The sequence below is a fragment of the Thunnus albacares genome, chromosome 21 (assembly GCF_914725855.1).
Source record: "Thunnus albacares chromosome 21, fThuAlb1.1, whole genome shotgun sequence".
NCBI lineage: Eukaryota > Metazoa > Chordata > Actinopteri > Scombriformes > Scombridae > Thunnus > Thunnus albacares.
Genome location: NC_058126.1, coordinates 22035330 through 22058123, shown reverse-complemented (window position 1 = coordinate 22058123; position 22794 = coordinate 22035330). Strand labels below are relative to the sequence as shown.

Below are 22794 nucleotides of genomic sequence, written 5' to 3'. Positions count from 1 at the left end.
GCAGAGCAGAAGGGAGTTCTTCCCAGCAGTCAGCCGGAGCCTGTGTGTCATGTGTTAGCAGGTGTTGATGGCGGGGAGTGGTGCTGCAGCGGCTTGGGGAGCAGTTAAGGTTTTGGCTGCAGACAACGGGCCCTAATGAGTGATGCTCCACAGGGGCTGGTTCAGCCAGCCAGAAGTTGAGAGAATGGAGCTCTCCTTTAACTGAAGCCATCTGAAAGGAGGAAATGCCCACGGTCCAGAGTCTGGCAGCCTGGCACTGTGACTGCTCTGCAGCCCTCTAGAGAGGCTCCCGCCGTGAGGCCGAACCCAACCAAATCCAAACCCCGGCCTGTGCAGCGGATCTCACACGCAGGCCGCAGACAGACTGATTAGTCCTCCGAGCTTTGTGATTAGACTACATTGTTAGCGTTGGAACAGCACAGACATTGACTACTTTTCCATGGCTTGTTGAAAACCTATTGAGAAACATATTGTATTTCCAAAAATCTTAGTGGCTAGTGGATACTCCCAGAGTGCAGCTGTCCTTTTCTTTGAACGCTGTTTAGGCTACTGTTTGGGAACAATAACCTTTTTTTTTGTCACTCGCCCAAAAGTTATAATGATATTAGTTGATGCTCAAGCTATACTAGTTGAATAGTCCTTCCTTCTTCTGCAATAGCTTGTTGCTTAAAGCCTGAAAGGAAATATGTCAACCAAAATGTTGAGTTGTACGAGGCTTTTAATGGTCCTGAAAATATGGTGTCAATGTAAGTAATTCTCAAATTGCTTGTAGACTATGTGACTTTTAATTTACTTTTTTTTGCTATTACCTATACTTTATCTGCTAATAGTACTGTCAATAACTTGAGTAAAAAATACAAATCAGTTAAATAACTAAATACTGTTATCTTGAACTTGAGATCAGCAGTTCCTTGGCAAGAACTCAAACCAAACAAATGTCGCAATGGACTTCATCAGTCTTTATTTGACTCTGATTAATTACACTAGAGCACCTTAGCTATTTTAGAGTTTAATGCATTTTCCTGTTTGCCAGTAATTTTTTTTTGCTTTTCCTAGTAAAATACTCTTCCTATGCAGTAATACAGTCAGCTCCAAAGAACTAAAACAAACACAATATTTGATATGTATGGCCTATTCTAAACTTATCTCTCCATGAATGCCTCATAGGTCAACCAACTATTGATAGCCATCAGTCATGTGTAATGACACTGCAGGCCACCCTGGCAGCCAGCTGATGCTGATCTCACTGCATACCTGTACTCCTGCTGAGGCTGCCTGTTATTGCTCAGTATGGGGTTGGTTGAGGATTATAAGAAAAAAGCCAAGTGATGGTCAGGCATGTTACAGAATCCAGCATGGTGCAACTGGTGCTCAACTTTTCACAGGTTTCATAGCACGTCTCAAAACAAAACATTTACTGTTGACATAAATTGGTGTCAGAATTTTGTTTTCTACCACCTTGTAAAATAGATATACTCTATATAAACATACACACATTAGCACTGTGCGGAATGACTTAATAACATTACAATTACATTTCCTCCGTCCTTTTGTTCCCCTTTGTTTTCTGTTGTTTTCTTCAATTGGCAAAACATGCTCTAGATCAGTTGTTCCCAAGCTGGGGGTCAGGACTCCCACAAGGAGTAAGAGACTAGAAAAAGAAAGTTTGAAAGTCTACTGTATGAAATTAAAGCAATAGTTTAAAAGTGATATCGATCTTCTCATCTAACTGTCAGCAAGAACACCTTTTTTGTCTGAAAAAAGAATTGAGTATTTCCCAAAATATCGAACTATTCCTTTAAGTACACATTTCCTTTTTTCTTGTGAATCGCTGTATAATTTTTCCTATTCAGGCCTCTAAATTTGATTCAACTTAACCTTAATTTGAGGATGGATGGTTTCTCTTTAATTGAAGTGCTCACAATTTAAATGGCCTACAACCTGTGAAAAGGGGTTGTAAGTAGATATTGTGTTGAAATAAGGTGTCCCAAGCAAAAAATTTGGAAACCGCTGCCTTAGATCAATGTAATAGTGGTGTGAATACCACCATCGCTACTATTGCACTACTACTACTGCTAATGTTAATTTGAAAAATAAGGTGAAGAAATGGAATTTTAAACTAACTTTAATTAGATTGCATAAATGAAAAAATAAAAGGAAAACCAAGAATATAAAGGGAAATGACAAAGGTTCTGTTCTCAAAATAAATTACGTGATGAACAACAGAGTCGTCTCTAGGCAAAATCCTTTCTAAATTCTATTTGTCTGTTCACAGGGAAGTCTCCTTTTCTTGCATGCCTTTCACAAGGATGTCTCATTATTTCCAAGGAGAAATATTCTTCTCTCGTTCTCTTGCTGATTGGTTTGGCGGCACCAATGCTGGAGCTGCACCAACATAAAGGTCTCAAGCAGCACCTCCTCTAATGATGGGAGGACAGGGGCATCCCAGCCAACCTCCTCTCTCATTCACCTGTCACTACACTTAACAAGTTGCGCTCTTCGTCTGTTCTCACTCTCTTTTCCCATCCCCACCTTTTCCATTGCCATCTTCCACTCAACATCTATCTCCATCTCAGTCAACTCTTTTCATCCGCGTGTTCTTCTTCACCCCGTTTACAAAAACAGGCCTACCACTCGCTCTTCACCCCTTCCTCCTTGCTATTTATTACCTCTTGCCTTGCCCACTCTCTCCTCTCCTGTTCTCAGCTGCTACCTCAGCTCTCCCTTCATCCTTAGACAGGGGAACGAAGGAACAAAGGGCCCCTGATGTCTTCCTGGAGACGTTATAAAGCGAAAGTCAAATCGTATTAGAGCTCTCCGAGCGTTAGCGAGTGAGGCAGTGCCAAACGTGGACGGCCTCTCAGACCGCACTTTCAAAATAATAATTACACTGTTAGAGATGAAGCGAGAGAGACAGAGGAGCAAGGAAGTGAAGGGAGGAGGAAAGAAATACAGGGAAGATCTGTGCTTTTTATTTAAGTGTGCTGAATGTCTTGAAAGAGTAGAACCAGCTGCTATCTTCAGGGCGAGGCGAAGGGGGAGGCAACGCGATCAGTCTAGTAGAACGGATCTTGCCAGCTCAAGGGTATTTAGAGTCCTTTATCTGGTAATCAGGTCAAGGTGGGGCCAACATATCTTCACATGAACCAGACAAAAGACAGATTTAACAGTTGCCTTTTTAAAGTAATTTTGGGGGGAGTTCTTGCCTTTAAATTGACAGCAGACAGTGGAGGTGACAGGAAATGTTAGGGTCTTTGACCCCTGTAGGCCACCAGGACGAGGGCTGGGATATCAACCAAGCAAGGCAAGGTGGGCAACTGCCTCAGGGCCCCCTGTTTGTGAGACTCTGAACAATGAGGGTGATGTCAACCATCTTATAGCCTCATCTTGCAGAGGGCCCCTTTGACAAAATCTAGTTTCAAGAGCTTTTATTGTGATCATTTTATTATTTATTGTGATATTCCAAAATAAAGTTGTCCAATCAAATTGCTTCAAACTAATTGACACATAGAAAATGTGGGAGCAGGCGGCATTATTCCAGCGTAGAAGCAGTGGTTGGTTTTTGGTCTTTGTGTGTACTGTACTTGATGAGAACTTGGAGGGGCTCTTGTGGAGTAAATTATATTGATCTAGTTAGATCAATTTAAGCAGTAATCACACCTGTTATGGACAGGGCACTGAATTCTTGGTTTCTGTAGCAAATGTTAAATGCATGTTTGGACACAGATTCTTCCAAATACAGTTGAACAATTTTTTCGAGAACAAGCTAAATGCCAAAACACACAAATGTCCATTCGGGGAATGTCATTTTAGCTGGACCAGAATGCAACTGAAGGCTCCCCGATCTTTCTTAGTATAGCCTTTACCTGTAATTGGTGATGATCTTAGGTGTTTCTCATCTATAGTACCAATCAACAAGCAGAGCAGTTGGTCTTTGTTCAAAGGAACCTTTTCTACAGGGGCTCACCAACAAATTCTTGCTCTGGCCCACCCCAATAGGTTCTTCCAGCTGTGACCAAGGCAGTCTACGTTTGTTTTTTATACACTAGAAGTCAGGCAATAATAGTGTAATAATAATGATAAGTCAAAAAAGAATTAATAAGTAACAATAGAGATCATAATAGGTCACACTGTTGTAAGTTGATAATGAATTGATCTATAGGAAAATTGTAGGGCTAGTAATAGTACTCTAGGTGCTGGTAGGCGTTAAGGGTTAGTGTTGGGGTTAGTGTTGGGGTTAGTGTTGGGGTTAGTGTTAGTGGTCAGGGTTAAATCTGCTCATCACATCTATGCTGTTAGCATGGCTTCATATTTTGTTTTCTATTTTAAAATGAAATGACAACCTGCAGATTTAAAGAAAACACGATATGCACATCAGCACAGTTACAGGGCCTGGGAATATTCAAGTTTATGATGATATGATTTTCTCAAAGATATGTTTTGTGGTCACTTGCACTCATTCAGCATTTCTGGAAATACATAAAAGCTCTTGTAATGTTTCTCAATGATTTAGCAGCAGGAGCCAAGTGTCGCCGTGCAGAACTGCAACCAAAATAAACAAAATGTGTTTTAAGTCGTGTAGATGAAGACGTTGTCATTGGTTTCCCCCTAAAAGCCCTATGGCCATAAATCTTGTGTTACTTCTATATTTGACAGGCATCCATCCACTCCAAAGAAAGCACTGGCACTAAGTGATTGCCACTTGAAATACATACTGTACACAGTATTTGAAAACCACAATTGCAGGTTTATGTCCATAAGAAGCTCAAGCGATGATATTGTTTCAAAAAAAAAAAAAAAAATCAGCAGTATCAGGTTCTGTTTGCTGAGACTCATTTAGAAGAAATGCATGGGTTGTTTTAATTAATTTTCATCTGCCTGTAGTGAGAATTATACATCTAACTTGATATATATAATAACATAAATTTGACATATTTTATCGGCAGCCGTATCTGCTGCCTGGTAACATCGCACAATGATCAGTTAATGTGGGGATAGTCTTCAGGCTATGAATGATTTATTATGTTCACTTTTCTTTGGCACTGCTGTCTTTGCTTCTGTTTTTTTTTTTTCTTTACAGAGCGAGGATGACCTAACGTATTTTCCGTGGGCTTCTTGTACTTGTGCCTTTTCAAACAGTCAATGAAACAGGCAATTACTTACAATAACTGAATGATCTCACAGTTTTCTGTGAGATAAAAAGATAACCTCATAAGCAGTGACCCAGAGTAAAGGTATCTTTCAAAGTACTACATGTATGCCATAAACTGTTCCTCAGAAGAAAGTTATACGACAGGTCATCATGCTTCTTGTCCATCACAAGTCAGCCATGCTAAATCCCATTTAAAAGCACTTGTCCCTTGTTCTCCGTGCCTAAAAACACAGAGACAGGATTCTGGAGCTTTTTACAACCAGGGGATGTGGTCACAGCCTCTTGTTAGAGTCTCTTTTACTATTTTCTATTTTGGATATTCACATGGATTAGTGCGACAAATCACGCAGGTACTCATTACAATGACCAGTGTCACCCTTTTCCTTTCCTGCTTTAACCACACAGCCGTGAGCTGAGCTGAACTGGATTTGACACGAAGCCTGTAAAAACATGAAAGCTCTTTGGAAAGAAAATGCAGGAGATACGCTCTCCAGCTCCTTTTAAACCAGGAACAGGAACAGTAGTCGACTTACCTCCTCCTCATCACTCTTGTTACTCATGCACACAGCCTTTGTGTATGTTTAATCTGAGTGTTAATGGACTGTTGTGGAGGTTGGACACATTGTGAACGGATGCAATCATGATGTCCATGTGTAAAGAGGCCGGGCCATGGTACCTTTCTGTGTGCGTCATCAGCGGGTTTCCATGCAGTTCAATCAGCGGCTGAACTCAAGCATTGGAGACACGGCATGGAGAGCAGTTGTGTTTATTATGCTGTATTAAGTTTTAGTCAAAGAACATCTAAGACTGAGCAGGTGCTTCTGAGCATGGAGCACATTTGTTTTACTTTGTAAAAGACCCAGGCAAGGGGGACTGTTTCATTTAATCCCTTTTAACGAACAGCAATTAGGCTCGCTAATGAGACCCTGGGTTAGATGTATTAAAACCCTCGTTCATCCTGCTTTTTCTTCCCTCTTTTTTCTCAGTCTTCCATCCTTCTTTGCATCTTTTTTTCTCCTTACTGCTTCACAGACAGGCAAACTCAGACACACACAGATGCACGCACTTTACGTCAGCTCTGTCTGAGTTCACTCACTGCTGTGTCTGAGCTCCACTGCCTTCAGCTCCCTCAGCTCCAGCACCCATCGCAGATTCTCAGTGCTTCTTAATTTAGACAGCTTTTCCCTTGTTCCAAATAAAATACCTGGAGGGGGAGGCAAACTCATAAATCTGCTCCTCTAACAACAACAACATCCAGAATGATCTCTCTTGATACTAGAGATGAGCTACTACTTCTCCTCCCCCCGGGGATCCCTGGTGATTGATTTACATGCAGGCTCAGTCCAACTTACCCTAACAGTTTAGGAGACAAAGTAGTTCCACCTGCTGTGCCGCCGTGCACGCCAGGCTGAAAGCGATAGGTCTCAGTGCCATTGGCGCTCCTGGCAGACAGTGTGCCAAGCAAGGCAAGTGCCAGAGGAAATCAGCGGTTTCATCATCCATGAGATACTTCTGCTCTCAGTCAGCAATTGGACATAATAGGGGTCAGCTGCCAAACAATAAGGTCACAAATTATTTTTTTTAAAAGGGAAGGGGTTTAATCACATAGATCACATGGACATGTCTGCACCCCATTTATGAATCACGTGACTTGGAGAATGCTTGAACTCATGCAAGCTGTCTACCATACTGTGGGGCCTGAAATGGGTGAAGATTTATTTCTGTTAGACATCCACTTTGTCTCATATCTCATCCCTTTTAAGTGCGGTTTCAGTGTGTACAAAAACAAAGTCAGGAGATTGAAAGCATTTTCAAAAGCATTTTCCTAAGTGTTGCCTTTGTCTTACTTGTAAATCATGCTTATTATATGTCACTATGTTAGGCTGACTGTCCTCAATCACCTTAAATTGCTGTGGAAAAAACACACAGAGAGAACAGAAGGCTGTTTATATAAAAAAAAAAAGTAGAATGTTCTTACCAGTCATTTTCCTTTAGTTACCATACCTGTACCTGTATTGATTGGTGTCAGGCTTATTAATTTTAAGCTGAGTGAACTTATTTGCCCTGTCTAAACATATATATATTCACTCAAATAGACTGCATTCACTACCCAGTGTTTGTCTCCAGGGACAGTGCCAAACCAGTAGTGACAGAGGAAATAGGCTCTTAAATATGTGGTCATGTGGACACTGTAAAAGGAAAGCATACAGTCATTTTATTGTTAAGACAACATTTGACTTGACATTTAAGATTCTCTGACCTCTGTAAATCACAATACCAAATCCAAAGTTTCACTTGACACAGGTAATTGCAATTGCTGGTTTTTAAATTAAAGAGTTTTTTTCTTTCTTTTGAGACCCAATGAAGATCCAACTTGGATCAAATATTTATTTAGATATATTTGTGGTTTGGAACCAGTGTGCAGGCGTTACTCTTTTCATTCATGTGACAAATGGATAAATAAAACATTCAAATATTTGAATCAATACGCTGTTATGCCAAGAAAATATAAAATTGATTTTAGATTAATAGCAGCGCAGCTGCAGTTTGTGTACCACAGAGTCCCTCTCACAACGTGAGTTATGCGGTTGTTATTTGTTATTTCAAGGTTTGGGTTTGGTGATTTTTGACCTAAGTCGCGTTCCGTTGTGTTTGGCTGTATCATAGCAACCAAGGGGGGCGGTTATTCCTTGTAGAGGGAGCGTGTTGTTTCCATGGATACCATTGATGGCTAAAGTTTAGAAATAGAGAAGCAACTTGAAATACACGGTAAGTTTGCTCTTTAAATACATATGTAGACGTAACAAACCATGGCTGAAACATGTAATGTGTGTTTTATTGACGGAGAAAAGCTTAACATGATTGTAGCTATGCTAAAGTCAGCTAAAAAAAAAGCAGCGTTGGTAAATTAACGGGACTAGTGAGCGTTGTTAGCAGTCGGTTATTAGTTAGTACAGCAGTTAGTCACTGTTCTGACAAAACGTCGTAACATTTTAACGTGAAGAATACTTGACAAACAGCATGTCCCTGTAATTTTTTAAAATTTTTATAAATAACATATTGCACCATAAACACAACATGTCCTTATGGGGCTTTACATTAACGTTATATTCACGCTTTAATGCAGGGCACCATATATGAGAAAGGTATGTCTCCAATATGGTCTGTCGTCTGAAAAAAGTTACTTAAAGCTAAAAAAAGATGGGCTGATTAGTTTTGTATGAATTTGCTGGAGTCAGGTGAAGAGAGCTGAGGATTTAGCACTATCGTTTTTCAGCGTTTTCTGGCCTTTTGACCCAGTTTGAAAGTCCCAAACTTTTCCTGACCTCAGCAGCATTTAGAGAGTAATGAGAGTTACATACTTTGGTGTTATATTTTCAAATAAATGGAGTAAGCTCTTAATGAATTAAGTATAAATTCAACACACGTTCAGCCTAATTGGTTTAATTTGGATTGGAAACATATTAGGGCTGCAACAAGCCATTATTTTAATTATCAGTTAATCTGCAGATTATTTTTTCATTTAATCATTTGAGCTATACAGTGTCTGAGAAAAGTGAGAAAATGTGTATCACAATTCACAAAAAAGCCCAAGGTGACACCTTCAAATGACTTGTTTTGTCTGACCATTACTCTGAAACCTTAAGATTTTCAGTTTGCTATCACATTAGAGGAAGAAAAGCAGCAAATCCTTATAATTTAATTAATTAATTAATTAATTTTCTGTTGTTTCAGCTCTTAAACATATCAAACAAATGTCATAGAAATCTCACGTGACATTTTCTTAATATCTCTACATGAGGCCGTAAGATCAAAGTTGATTAAATGTGAATGAGAATAAATGATGCTGAGCCCTTATGAGCCACACACACTGTTTAAGATAGTGTTGTTTTTAATGTTTTGTTTCAGAATATCCCAGCTGATGCAATGGGGGTATCACTGACCAGGGCAGCCCAGTGGACCACGGCCAGCTCTGGTACTGGCAAACTGGAGTTCACGCCAATGAATGAGTCCTTGTTGAAAGAAATCCTGCGCTTTGTGGAGCAGTTCAGCTCCCAACACTCACAGGAGGCAGAGCATGTGTTTAAGGAGCCGCTACAGTGGAGTACCACTTTAGTGGCATCTGATTTCAAAACAGACTATGACTTCAGGTTGGTCTAATCATGAGGCAGGCAGCTGGCTGGCCACTGCTTTCAGTATTACGTGTCTGTGCAGGATATGCTGTCACCATGGTGTCCAAATGTATTTTACCTAGGTTATACTGAAAGCAGTGGGCTATAATTAATTTGTTTTTCAGCCTCAGTAAGACTGAGAACATTCCTTTTTATTTCATCAGAAGATATGGTCTACTTTCAGCGTGTAGCTAGCTTTCTATCTTGGAGCTGAGAGGCAGAGAAGTACAAAAACAAAAGCACAGACTATGATAACCTTTAAGTTTGTTGTAATTTTTAATCTAATACATTAAACAAACAACAATAAAGATAAAACATTAATGGTATTACTGCTTTTTTGGTTTCTTTTCTCCACAGTGACTCAGATGTATACTCCCATGAGAAAGACAGCGAAGGGCATCCATTGTTGCAGCTCTCCCCTCCTGCTGTTTATGTGCGCAGCTTCAGCCAGCTCTCTAAACTAGTTCATCTGGCAAGTGATAAGAAGCTGGAGGAGGTTCGAGCATGTCTTGAAGGTAAGTGCGATGACCACAGGATGAGATTTGAATCCCATTTGCATCCCAAGTAGTCCAGCCACCAGCATTCCTCCATAACCCACAGACTTAATTTGTTTGTCCTCCTTGTTATTCTCTACAACCATCCAATTATGCTGCCATTGGTAATTCTTTACAGAAATGTATTTACTTTAGGACCACTGCCAAAAAGAGATAAGGTAATATTGTCTGACAGAGGAATACATGATGAATATGGTAAAACCCATTTTCATTGCCAGTGGACTTTTTTTTTTAAGCGCAGAATGTTAGCTTAATTCGTGAAAAGAAATGCATGTGGAAAAAAAAATACCGCACATAGAGGCCTGCTCTACTGTTTAAAATTATCCACTTAAACTTGACCCAGCCTTTCTCTAGGAGCTAGACTTGTGCTCTTATCATGCAGGAACCCACTTTGACATTTTGAACCACATCTCACATTTTCAGAAACACTGTGAAAAGCATCCTAACCCAAATAATTGTTAAGGATAACTTATTTTACCATTCAGAAAATAGAGAACCTGTGGTTAAGATTCTTGGTCCCAGCTTCGCCACCATCCTAGAGGGAGAAGACCCACATTCTGATTTGCTGCGTCTGGTAGACAAAGAGGAAGACCGAGGCGAGGACTGGGAGGTCAAGGTCAAGCTGTTCCACCTGCTCTATGATATGGACAAGCAGCTCCTCAAAGAGCTTCTCAAAGAGATATCAGAGTGGGTGCTTCTCTTTTATCTCCTTCTCTCAGCATTCAATCAAATGATCTATTTATCTTCCACAGCTATCCTCTTTCTCTCAGATCTAACCATATTTGCTGCGACATGCGGTTGTTTCTGATTAGAATAGGCAGCAAGTTTAGAAAAGGAACCGTGGATGAATGAGATGAATTGGATGTTTGTTTTGTTTTGTTTTTCTCCATTTTCATTACAGACAAGCCGGGCTCGACCCCACCGCAGTGAAGAATGAAGTGGAGTTGTTGAAACGGTTCTGCAGTGAGGGAGAAAAGAGGGTGTTGAAGTCGGTTCGATACACATCAGGTTTGAGTTATCTCCACATTTCACTGGGTCGCAAGAAAAGCAATTGCTATTAACACTAATGCTGGATATTCCAAAGCATAAAAAGACTGTGTTCTGCTGCCACAAAAGACATGGAAGTCATTATATCTGTCAGATTCCAGTTTACCAAGTCATTAGTCACTACATGTTTTTCTGCTTCATTGCAGCGGATTTATCATGCCATAACAAAGTGTTCATACACTGCAGCATGTGCACATCAAGTGATGAATGCAATCTGAAAAAAAGTGTCCCCTTTTTGTAAAGTTAAATTGACACTCTTGATGAAAATATTTTCTAAACCAGTTTTAAAATATGCCAGTGTGTCTTTTTTGTGGATGATTTATTTTATTATTGCAAGTGAAACTATGTCTTCACTCTGGCCTCATGTCATTAGCATCCCAAGCGCTTGTGATGATTCCTCCTTTTCTCCACCGATTCCCTCTGTTTCCCTCTTCCTGCGAGTACAAACCTGTTGTGACCCAGTATCAGACTGCACTACATATTATAGAATTAGGTGCCTAGGTGCCAATTTTTTTTCTCTTTTCTTTTAGATTATAAATTTTCAAATGGCTGTCGTGCCCCTCTGTGGAGACAGGGACACGGTGATATTTATTACCTTGTGATTGACCCCTGCGACACTGAGACCCTCTATATCACCTGCAGCAGTGCTGGAGTGTTTCTCAACGGGGTAAGACTACAAAGATAAAGCGCTGTGGACTGCATCAGCTGCAGCAGTCAATTCAATGTTGAGTCTGTGTGAGAAGAAGTACATGAAATGAAGGGTACAGTCTGTGATTTGTGAAATGTAAACACAGTCCTGACATAAGTCCTGGGAATTTTAAGCAGCTGTCATTCTTTATTTTAGTGTGTAGACCATGACTTTATGACAACTTTGACCTCAGTAATAGCACAGCCTAGGCCTATATTTCAATTATGATGAGGTGGCAAAACTCAAACTATAACTCTTTTACTAACAATTATGTACATTATGTAGATATACCCCAAATTTACCTGGGCCCTTAAGTGTCCCTGCAAAAAATCCTGAAGTGTACTAATTTATAAAGAGCATCCAAATACTCGCCAGTTGTCAGGAATCTGTCTGAATGTGTTTGCAATCATTTCTAAGAGAGGATTTTGCATGCTGCAGCACCTTTCACTCCTTCAATGACTTTGCTGACAAGCCATAGGTTTCCTGTCTCTGTTTCTTCACCTGGAAATGGTTCGGCCAAGGTGAAAAAAAAACTACAACCTAAAACCAAATGGGTGACATTGATGCAAATGAAACCTCAAAGAGCACTAGTGTCTTAAACCTAATTTAGTGGTTTACATGGTTTTACACTTCCCCTTCTGAGGCTGCCTGGAGATACTCTGAGCTCTCTAACCTCAGCTGTTTCAGCTGACATGTGGGTGACATTATGATTGTGGTTTTTAGAATTAATGAAGCTGTTTTTCACTCTGTTTTCACAGGGTATAAAACAGGAGGGGGACGAGAATGCCTACGAGCGAACAAGTGATACGTACCCAGACCTGGTAACACTTCTGAAGAGCAGATCTCCACATTTTGCTGAGAACATAAACAAAGAGGTACAGTGGAATACAGGCAGATGCACATTTTTAGCTCTTTTTTTGTAGCCTTGAATTATAGCTCTCCAAGCAAAGATGTGGGGGTGTTGAAACGCCCCTTTGTCCAGTGAACAAGGTCCTTCTCTTTAAACTGCTGATTTGATCACTGATGCTGTGTGACTCATGTGTAAACAGAGTTTGGATTGTGTAATCAGTGTCTGTGCTGTTGAACGCTAGTGAGCTAGTGTCTGGTTGTCACTGTGTTGAAAAATTTTTGAATCAACCTCTTCTGTGTTCCAACATCAAAACAGCCCAGCCTCATCATACTCATCTCCACCCTCCCCCCTCCACACACACAAACACACATACACACACACACACACACACACAGACACTCTCACACAGACATACATGCTCATTTCCAGACGTTGAAATACGCATGATTTATTCAGTAGTGCTATTTCCTGCTTTAGTAATTTGACGATATAACAAATTGCCTCAATAATAGATTCCAGCTGCACCCAAAAACCTGTTAATCATTTAAGAATATGATCTTTTCTCACTTGCACTTGTGTTTGTTGGAAAATGTGGCATCATCACAAGCTCATCAGAGTCTTTTAGATCATACGGTGTTCACTGCCTGCTCTGTGTGGTGGTCTGTTGTTTTTCTTAAAAGATGGAAAGACAATCAGAACAAACTTTTAGAGAAAATATTAAGTTAAGTTTCTTTTTTTGGTGGGGGGGGGGGGGGATTTATTAAGATGTCATTCTTCGCCAAACAAAATGTAAAGAGTATTATCATTTGCCCAAATCTTGCTCTCAAAGAAAGAATCAAAAGTACATCTGTGTAAGTAATAGAATTAACAGATGTAAACTAGGATTGACATGGAAATGTATTTTGCCCAAATGATTTTTCAAAAGTATTTTACTTCTGTGAGGCCAGATGATTTCACTAAACTATTCTGCAAGTGAAGTGCCTTTGGGACAAAAGACAACAGAAATATTTCAACAAACAAAAATGCTTTTTGAATTGTCCAAAGAGATTTTCCATGCTAGGATTTATTCATAGACACAGTCACTGCCATACACTGACTGCTATAAGTTGTCTTTAACAGCCATTAATGCTGAGCCTTTTTTTTTTATCCACCACGTTGGTCCAACAACTACTGGATGGATTACCATAAAATTCTTATACAGATATCCATGAATCCTACTGACTTTGGCGATTCCCTGACTTTTCCTCTCACACAACCATGAGGTTGACGTTTGTGTTTTTCACTGAAATGTCTCAACAACTTTTGGACAGATTGCCATGAAATTTGGTTCAGATATTCACATCCCCCTCAGGATGCATTGTAACAACTTCAGTGAACCCTTAACTTTTCTGTCTAGCGCCACCATCAGGTCGAAATCTTCATTTTTCCAATATTTGCAAAGCTAATGACATTTCCATCAGCCCCAGTTGTTCTTTGTACGAATTAGTAAATATTAGTTTGCAAAGATGGTGAACATGGTTAACATTGTAACTGCTAAACATCAGCATGTTATCATTGTCATCGGAAGCTTGTTAGCATGAAGGCATTAGCATTCAGCTCAAAGCACTGCTAGCTGTAAACCCTTAAAAATCACTCCCTGTAGCTGTAGCACACTGTATTTACTCTCCACCATTTATTTGAGCCCTGAATTCTTAGTGTGCAAATTTATACTCTGAATAGAACTCAAAATTCCCATAATGGCACAAAAAAGGTAGTGTCCATGTTAAAATAACATTATACTTGGACTATATAGTGTGGAATAGCGCTTCTCTTATATTGCAGCATTACTTCTTAGTGGGCAATATATCTAAAGGTGCCATAGTAAGCTGGGCTGGGTTTAGTGAAAACTTTAATAAACCAATGAGTAGTGCCAGGCTGAAGCATGTAAAAAAAGATATTCAGGCTTTTATGTTTTATGAGTCCTGTGTGAAGAGTGATGCCTTGAGTCTGAACAATCTAAAAATGATGGACAGCCGCAGTAAAAATGGCTGTGAACGAGTTTGCGGAGGCACAAATCATTGTCAAGGTCTTTTTCTCTTGGATTCTTATACTGTCCTGTAACTTTTGTTTCACTCTTACCGCTGAATATTTTCTCTGCCTCAACATGAGCTAATCACCTTCATATGATAGGGTCAACTTAAAAATGCACTGCTTTGAAACTCATTTGATTGATTGCTGACGACAGCAATCAAATGGTGCAACAGGCATCCTACATCTAAGATATTAAGTAATTGCAGTCCTTCTTGTGGACATGATCCATTCCGAGTTTAATTTGAAAGAGTAATAGCAGCAGTGTGTCTGTCAGAAACACAATCTCGCATAGCTGCGGCTCAGTTCCCTGATTGCAACATGGAGAGCCCAAACTTGGAAGGTGATAGCCAAAGATAACAACACCTAATCTCCAAACATATCTGCTTGTTTCCAATGTGAGGAAGCAGATCTTTTTTAACAGTTCTATTAGATTAGACAGCCTCAATCAAATGAGCAGAGGCAGCCAAAGGAGACGAGGGCTGCAACACAGGGAGGAAGCAGACTCGCCTTCTCTGTTCAGTGTTGTGGATTCATTTTGACATCACAGCGTGATTGGAAATTGGACATGCTGTGTATTTGCATGCACAAGACGCTCACTGAAAAGCAAAAACTCTGTCGGTTGTAAATTTGTTTTCGTTTTTCACATCCTGAAATTAATACAGACTGCTTCACTGTCATAATCAGTCAGTAGTAAATGAATCTTGCCATTGACAGATGTTTTATAGCCACTGGCTTCAGATTTGCTGCCCTGCTGATTTTCCATCAGTATGGATCAAGTAATTAGATTCAAGTCTACCCCAAACATATGTAAATAGTTGTAGTTTTACGTTTGAGAATCGAAATGCAGGTTTGGAAAAAAGACAAATGGAGAAATATGAAAAATGCTAATGATTGTCACCTGCTGTAAAAATGTTTTCTGAGTTTAGGACTGCAGGCGTCACAGCATTTGTCTCAAAGCCTATAGTTTTTTCAGATGCAGAATGGCACATGTAGTGGGTCTATTTACTGTGGCATGTCAAAGAATTTGTGTTCCCTTCTGCGTTAGCACATGGACTTTGTCCATTTCACATATAATAGAATTAAAGAAGGTTGGTTAGCCTAATAAAGTCAGACTGTGGGTCTGTGGTTCGGTGGATTGACTTGTATGTTTCCAATAGCAGGTCACTTTGTGTTTTATGAAAAACAAGTCTTTGGAAAAGTGATTGGGCATGCTTGGCTCCAGCTTGTGCGTGAACACAACCCATAGAAATACATCCTAATTCTTTTTCCCTGCCCTTAAAAATGCTGAGACCCTAACAACCAATGACAGTCTGAGCTATTTCTGCAAAGCAGGTGTCTGTGATTAAAAACTCTACTGCCTGCAAACCATTCATATGTGTCTTACTGGCATTCATATATAGGTAGTAAAGTTTGGTATAAAGACCTTCAAAACTTAAAAAAAATCATAACTGAATAACAGTGACACAAAGGCGTTACTTTGTCTGTGCCAAGCTGCAAGGCTTTAGGTGGAGGAATGTACAGAAACAATAAACTTTTTGATATTGTTCAGCCAATTAACAGAGGGGGACCTCTTCTGTGTAAAACATTGGAAATGTGTTATTTTATTCCAATAGCTAAATAATGACTGAATTGTTATGCAGGCCTGCATATTGTTTTGAAGTGCCTTATGTGAATTTTATGTTTTTTATATGTCACTCATACTGTTCTGTAGTTTTTTTATGTCTCTTCTTGGAGTAAAATGGCCAGAACCTAGTCAGACATTAATAAGTAATGCGATTAGATGAACTAAAGCCATTATGTTAGATGTCGGTTGGAAAATATGGTGCAAAGCTTCACAAGAAGCAGAAGTGAACATGAGAATGACTATTTTGTTTTAATAAGCATCATTCAGGGAGGTTTACAACCCCATTACATGTGATTTTACAAACGAAATTTATTATATATCTCACCACTAGCATTTTGGTGACCTTTTTCCCCACTCTCCAGCCTCTGTCTTTTTCCTCTTACCAACAGGATTTTGCAGTTCAAGAACTTCCATCAACACAAAAGATCCAGCATGTGGAATCGGTTGATGCTGAGGAACAAGGCCAACCCCAGAGGTCTTACGAGCAACAGGAAAAGAATGTGCATGAGAAGCCGAGACAACAGCATACACTGAACAAGGCAGGCGGCGAGAAGAAATATGAACCATGTCCGAGATGGAAGGATCTCAGTCTCATGTCTCCATGTGGGTATGTGATAATTTGGGAATCCTTCTTGTTGAAGAGATGAGCTTTTAGATGACAGTGATCCCAGAGTCACGCCTTCGCCACATGTGCTCTATGCGTCTGCCAGCAGTCACACATTATACAGAGATGGTTATATGGTTTATAAATTTTAGGGCAAGTGCAAATATTCCTGATTACAAAATGATGAAGTTAATAAATGCGTTCACAGTGTGGAAACCCTTTCTGCTCAATTACAGACAGAAATCTTGGGAAAAGTCTTAGAAAAATCCCTAAAAAATCTATCACATATGGTCTTTGATTGATAAATAGATCTTGCAAGGGCTGAGCTGTTGCAGCTGTACCTTGTGATAACTGTACCCATTTGAGGAGAAACTGGCTCACGATAAAAGCCTTTAAATTGCTAAAAAAAAAAAAAAAAAAAAAAAGGGGCCTGCTGAACCCTTGTCTCAAGTTGTTAAATAATGATTATGTTAGAAAAATAACCATTTTCAAAATAGAAGCGGGCATAATGACTCTTATTTTATATCATTATAGTAAAGCAGAGGAAAAGAAACCCAGTAAGAGTTCTGGAGAGGAGAAGTCTGGTGAAATACAGAAGAAAAAGCTGGGACCGGGAGCCAAGAGCAAGATGAAAGCAGATTTCTCCGTGTCCTCTTTACCTGGACGTCTGTCCTCCCAGAAAATGTAAGTGTCCTGAATTAGTTCTCCTTTGTCAGAATCTGTAAGGACTACTTCTTTTTCTGCAGGTGGAGTTACTTACGCAGGATTTAGGCTCTATAAAGAAGAGCTAAAATGCTCCTTTACAAGTGATGATATTTGTATGGAACCTGCAGATATATCAGCTATTGTGCAGAACAAGATCCTATGTAAAATCTCTCTACCCCCGGCTCCTGGCAGCTACAGCTCCTCATTTGTCTCCTTACGTGCTTCTGCCAATGTATACAGACTGCTAGCGCAATAAATTGACGCATTTGATTCTAACCACTGACCACTGATAGCATTCTTTGCTGCTCGTCAGTTGGTTCAATAAAGACCCGAGGGTGCATTCACTCATTCACAGTCATGATTGCACACCACCCAAGACAATGTGTTGGCCTGGCAGCTTCATGAAGGTCTTGTTTCTTGTTCAGTGTTTATCATGGCGCTTCCTAGAAAACGCTCCCTCATATTGGTTGCCTTCCTCTGATAATGGGCTCCCCTGGAAATGCTATTTGTATGTACAAGGGAACTGTCTCTCAGCGGCCTCATTTGAATGTGTACCAAATTTCATTGCTCCACAGCGCCCGGGTTTCATGATACAGTTATCCAAGTGGCCCGAGCAACTTTAAAAAGCCATCTGCATTTCTGTTTGCATCTATGACCGAGCAAGAGCCTTTGCTCTCTATATGATGACGACTCCAGTCCTGTCATGACATTATTCCAATCTTTATTTTCCTGCTGGTTAGACTCTGAGGAAGTTCAAACTTGACACTTAAATTTCAAAATCCTTAATGGGTCTCCTTGTGTGGGATGAGCAAGCTGTTTTTCCATTTAAAACACAGGAAAAGAGATTTCATGATATTACTGTATATTCCATCCCTTTGTCTGGCTGTGTATTGTCTAGTTGTTACACTATCCCACACCCTTGTAGTTTGTTATCTGCAGTCAAGAGTGCACTGTTATCTGCTCTTTTTCTTGTTCAGTAAGACCCCAGCAGGAAGCATGCCAGTGGACGTTTTCAGTGAGAGTTCATCTGAGAGTGAGGAGGAAGAGGAGCAGCCAGAGCGCCGTCCAGAGAGTAACACAGACCTGCCTTCTGAGTACTGGCAGATCCAGAAACTGGTCAAGTACCTCAAGGTACGGGAACATTACCCTGCACACCGCTGTTTCCTCCCTCTGATGGATTTCGACCCAAAATAGCGATTTGTACAGAGAGCCGTAATAGTGCAGGAGAACGCAGGCCACAACTGACAGGAAACAGTAAAGTTCATGCTCTTTTCCTGTCATCTGTACAAGAATTTTGATGCTGACCTGAGTCAGTATTCAAATTTCAAAAACCTCTGTGCGTGAAAAATATTTAGTCATGGGTGTGCAGTAGAACTGAGGACAGTTAGGATTATGAAAAGTAAATATCCTATCACATAATCCCACCTGTCTGTTTTGCCTCAGTCATATCAAGGTGCCAATCAGTGAAAGAGAGGATGTCAGATGAAATAAAGTATAAGTTGCTTCCATTTAAAGCGGCACTTTGTAGGAAGATGCTTATTGAAGTGGTTGGCTCGGCTCGTGGATTCCTGGTTTCTGACACAGGCCTGTTTGGTTGCACATGTGAGCCAAGGCAGAGGGGAAAGAGCTGTCTGATGGCAGCAGCTGTACGCACTGTTTGCCCACACCGCAGAAGCATAAAAATGAAGCGCGCCTGTGATAGGTCTGACAGGGCATATGGTGAATATTAATGTGTCAAAACATGGAGGGAAAAGAAAAGAGGACAGAAACGCCAATGACCCAGACTGGCTGGGAATACCTCCGACCACTTGACTTCGAGATTCCCCCGCCTCACTCAGTGGACCCTATTATCTATTTATCTGGAGAATATCATGTGGACAGATGATATTAAAACAGACTACATTTACTTAATTTTGACAGGAGTGTGTTTTGTTGCATGATGCAAACCTGGACCTCACTATTCAGCGATAAAAATAGCACAAATACTGCTCCAATTGAAAGAAAATGAAATAGTTAATGTCATTTGAATGTGTAACAACAGTCTACATTTTTATTATATACACCTTTTTTTAGTTAATATTACCAACACATTTGTGTGCTGATTTCTGTGGCTTGGTGCTAAATAAGATCACTCACAGTGCAACTGAGTAAATCTTTTATAGAAAACACTGCTGTAAAGTTCAACTTCTGGTAGATATTTTTAGCTGAGCAAAATAGAATATAATGGAAGGAAATTCCCACTCTAAAAGCAGGCTGCTACTCCTTTCCAGAAAGGAAAAAAGAAGATGTAAACGATATGAAAGGGGCAAATTCAGATAAAAAAACCTCACTGGTTTGTATATTTTATACTTTTCAGTGGGATTGTGGCGTGAGCTTTAGGGTTTGTGTGTGTGTTCCTGCTTCAACAAGATGCAGCGCTGCAGTAACCAACATGTCCCAGCTTTCTATCTGTCTGGAAACCACACAGCACAGTTATTTATGGGGTTTGTCCAGTAGTCATTTTATAATATCATTACCATCAGACGCTGAAACTTACCATGAGCCAAGTTAAATATCTGTTTTATTTTAGGAGGAGATCTTTTTTTCCCCTTTTCCCCAGCACTATAGACAGCCGTTTGTACTCTAGGAAGTTTAACACGTTCATAAAGCGACACATGGATGTTCTGTTTTGTGTTTTAATGATATTTCTGTAGGAATATTTGCCTAGGGTTCCGATGTGTTTGTTTTTATACCTGAATGACTGGAGATCTGTGCTTGTAAAATGGTTACATGGGCTTCCTCATAATCAGGCTTGCGGTTGAAGTCTGTGTCAAGCACGTACATGTATATATGTGTTTGTGTTTTTGTCAGTGGGCTGTATGTAGAAGATGTCAACTTGCTGACATGGAACCCATGTATTAACATAATTCATCGTCCCTATTCCAGTCTGTAATGCATCAGTGCCACAGTATAAGCAAACATTTGATCATACTTTATATTTAAGCATATATGTTTATAGGTTGTTAGCTGTACATATATAGGTATATGTATAGCATAAAAGGCCTTCAGTAAATTAGGGAAACAAGACAACAATTTTGCTAAAGAGACTATTGCAAAACAGATCAATAAAGGGTTGTTCTGCTTGTCACATCTAAAAACTCATATGGTAAGTTTAGCAACTGAGCCAAAAATATAATTAGAGTATTTTGTCTGTGTTTAAATACAGACAAAATTCACCAGCTGCTCTCAGTTAGGTTGGCCTGTGGCTCTCTAAACATGAAACTGTTTTCATATTTTCACAGATATAAATATTGTGTCTGATAAACAATATGTTAATAGTTAACAGATAAACATTTCAATCTTGTGTGTTGCAAACATTTTCATAATTTGGATTTTTTTTATAGTTTTTTTTGAACAGTCACAACAAAAATATAGTTAATCAGACAGCTTTGTAAAGGTTCCACTATTAGTTCAAGATTTCTCATTAGCTTTAAAATTGTGTTTTTATTCCTGTAGGTTCACTTTAAAATCCTGTAGATTAACAAGCCAAACTGGGTCCTTGACACATGGTTTTGTGTTCAGACCTCATTAAGGTTGCTCCCCCTCTGCTGGGGAGTCACAGTACTACTGCTCTGATCTTCTCTCATGAGAGCCATTCTATTAATTTCTACACTTAAACTAATCCTGTCTCCAGTGTACAGGAGCCAGTATCAGCTACTTTTCTCAGCAGAAGTGAATTTGTAGCTAATTATTTTCTAAGTAGTTTTTAATGCTTTTTTAATAACCATAACACTCAATTAAGACATAAAATGTTTAGTGCCTGTAATGCATTTACAACATGTCTAATCTCGAGAATTTTCTTACGAGAATGATTGCATCATTTCATTTTCATAAGTTAAGCAACTTTTCAACTCAAAGACCTGACTAGACATTTGCTCAGCATGCAATGTGCTCATTTTAAGACAGAAAGACCTATTAAGTGATCAAGTTTTATGTTAAAGGAGATCTTATGTCAAATATGAAGCAAGAAACAACCAGCAATCATTCATTCTGTCCTTTTACAGTACCTTTCCCATAATAGAGCGGGAGATTGGGTTTGTTCTTGTCATTAGGAGCCTTCTCTGGGTCTGCTGTAGACTACAGAGAAGTATGAAACCTCATGCATCCTCTATGGCTCAACCTCTGCCAAGACCCGGTACTTCTCTCTTACACTAAGCTCTATGAAGCACTGGCAGTGGCCCGAGTCCACCTGTCAGCAATCCAACATTACAGGCATACACATAGATGTGAGTACTTATACTCAATATCTACCTTCATTCCTGCTGGCATGACACAACCCACACACACACACTTACACACAACAAAACACCATTAAGAAAAGGGCTCGAGGTCAACAGGGTATCACTGACAGCCCTGTTAACCCCATCCCTTCTCCAGCGTACTTAGTGCTGTGATTTATAGTCTTGGAGTGGCTCAGGCAGGGCAGTCTGTGTCTGCAGAATCCAGTCTGCTGCTCCAGAGGAACCAGACAAGAATAAGACCTCCATTCAGTAGTGTGAAGGCTTCAGCCATTTAGTAGCTCAGGCTGAGACACCTGCAGTACAGGAAGACACAAAATGTGTAAAGCATCTTTAAGTGGCTGATGTCAAGTTCACCTCATGAATGGAATTTGATCCTTCTAAATCCAATTTGATTATGCAATTCCATGAGACAAGGGGATAAGTCATTTATACGACTGTCTTTAATCACTACTAGATGAACTGCCATTAAACTGCTGATTAATGATAATTATCTACATAAATAGCATAGTACTAATGTCAGAGTGGTAACTCCTGTAAATTCTCATAATCGGATCTGTTAATGTATAGATATTGTTGAATATGTATTGCAATTTAGAGATATTTTATTTATATAATCTAGTCTGAGAGTACACTCACAAAGTCCTCAGAAGTCTTACAAATCCTACGTCACTTCTTTTTTTCATTTAGTGATTTGTAATATAATTTAAATGTATTTTAGCCAATTTTGGCAATGCCTGTTAGTTGGTCAGTCGGTCCAGACTGAAATATTGGATAACTATTGGATATGTTACCATGAAATTTTGAACAGACATTTATGGTCCCTAGCCAATGAAGCCTTATGACTTTGGTCATCCCCTGACTTTTCCTCTAGCGCCACCATGAAATTCACATTTGCGGTTTTGAGTGAAATGTCTTAACTATTTGATTGATAGATAGTGAAATTTGTCTAGTACTTTGGTTTATGACCAAATATCTGCAAAACTAATGACATTCATCAGCCTAAAGTGTACTTTGTTTTTGTGCTAATTAGTAAATGTCAGCATGCTAA

At 39.7% G+C, this 22794-nt stretch overlaps 1 protein-coding gene across 1 annotated transcript in view; it reads left to right on the top strand.

Moving 5' to 3' along the window:
* Nucleotides 1–7813: 7813 nt before the first annotated feature.
* Nucleotides 7814–22794, top strand: part of odad2 (outer dynein arm docking complex subunit 2) — a 38489-nt gene continuing 23508 nt past the window's right edge. The window contains exons 1-10 of the mRNA XM_044340146.1: nucleotides 7814–7921; nucleotides 9062–9303; nucleotides 9682–9839; nucleotides 10364–10565; nucleotides 10780–10886; nucleotides 11456–11592; nucleotides 12372–12488; nucleotides 16547–16764; nucleotides 17296–17445; nucleotides 18444–18597. Coding sequence (XP_044196081.1) covers nucleotides 9080–9303; nucleotides 9682–9839; nucleotides 10364–10565; nucleotides 10780–10886; nucleotides 11456–11592; nucleotides 12372–12488; nucleotides 16547–16764; nucleotides 17296–17445; nucleotides 18444–18597 — 1467 coding nt within the window. The 5' untranslated portion in view covers nucleotides 7814–7921; nucleotides 9062–9079. The remainder of the gene's footprint in view (nucleotides 7922–9061; nucleotides 9304–9681; nucleotides 9840–10363; nucleotides 10566–10779; nucleotides 10887–11455; nucleotides 11593–12371; nucleotides 12489–16546; nucleotides 16765–17295; nucleotides 17446–18443; nucleotides 18598–22794) is intronic.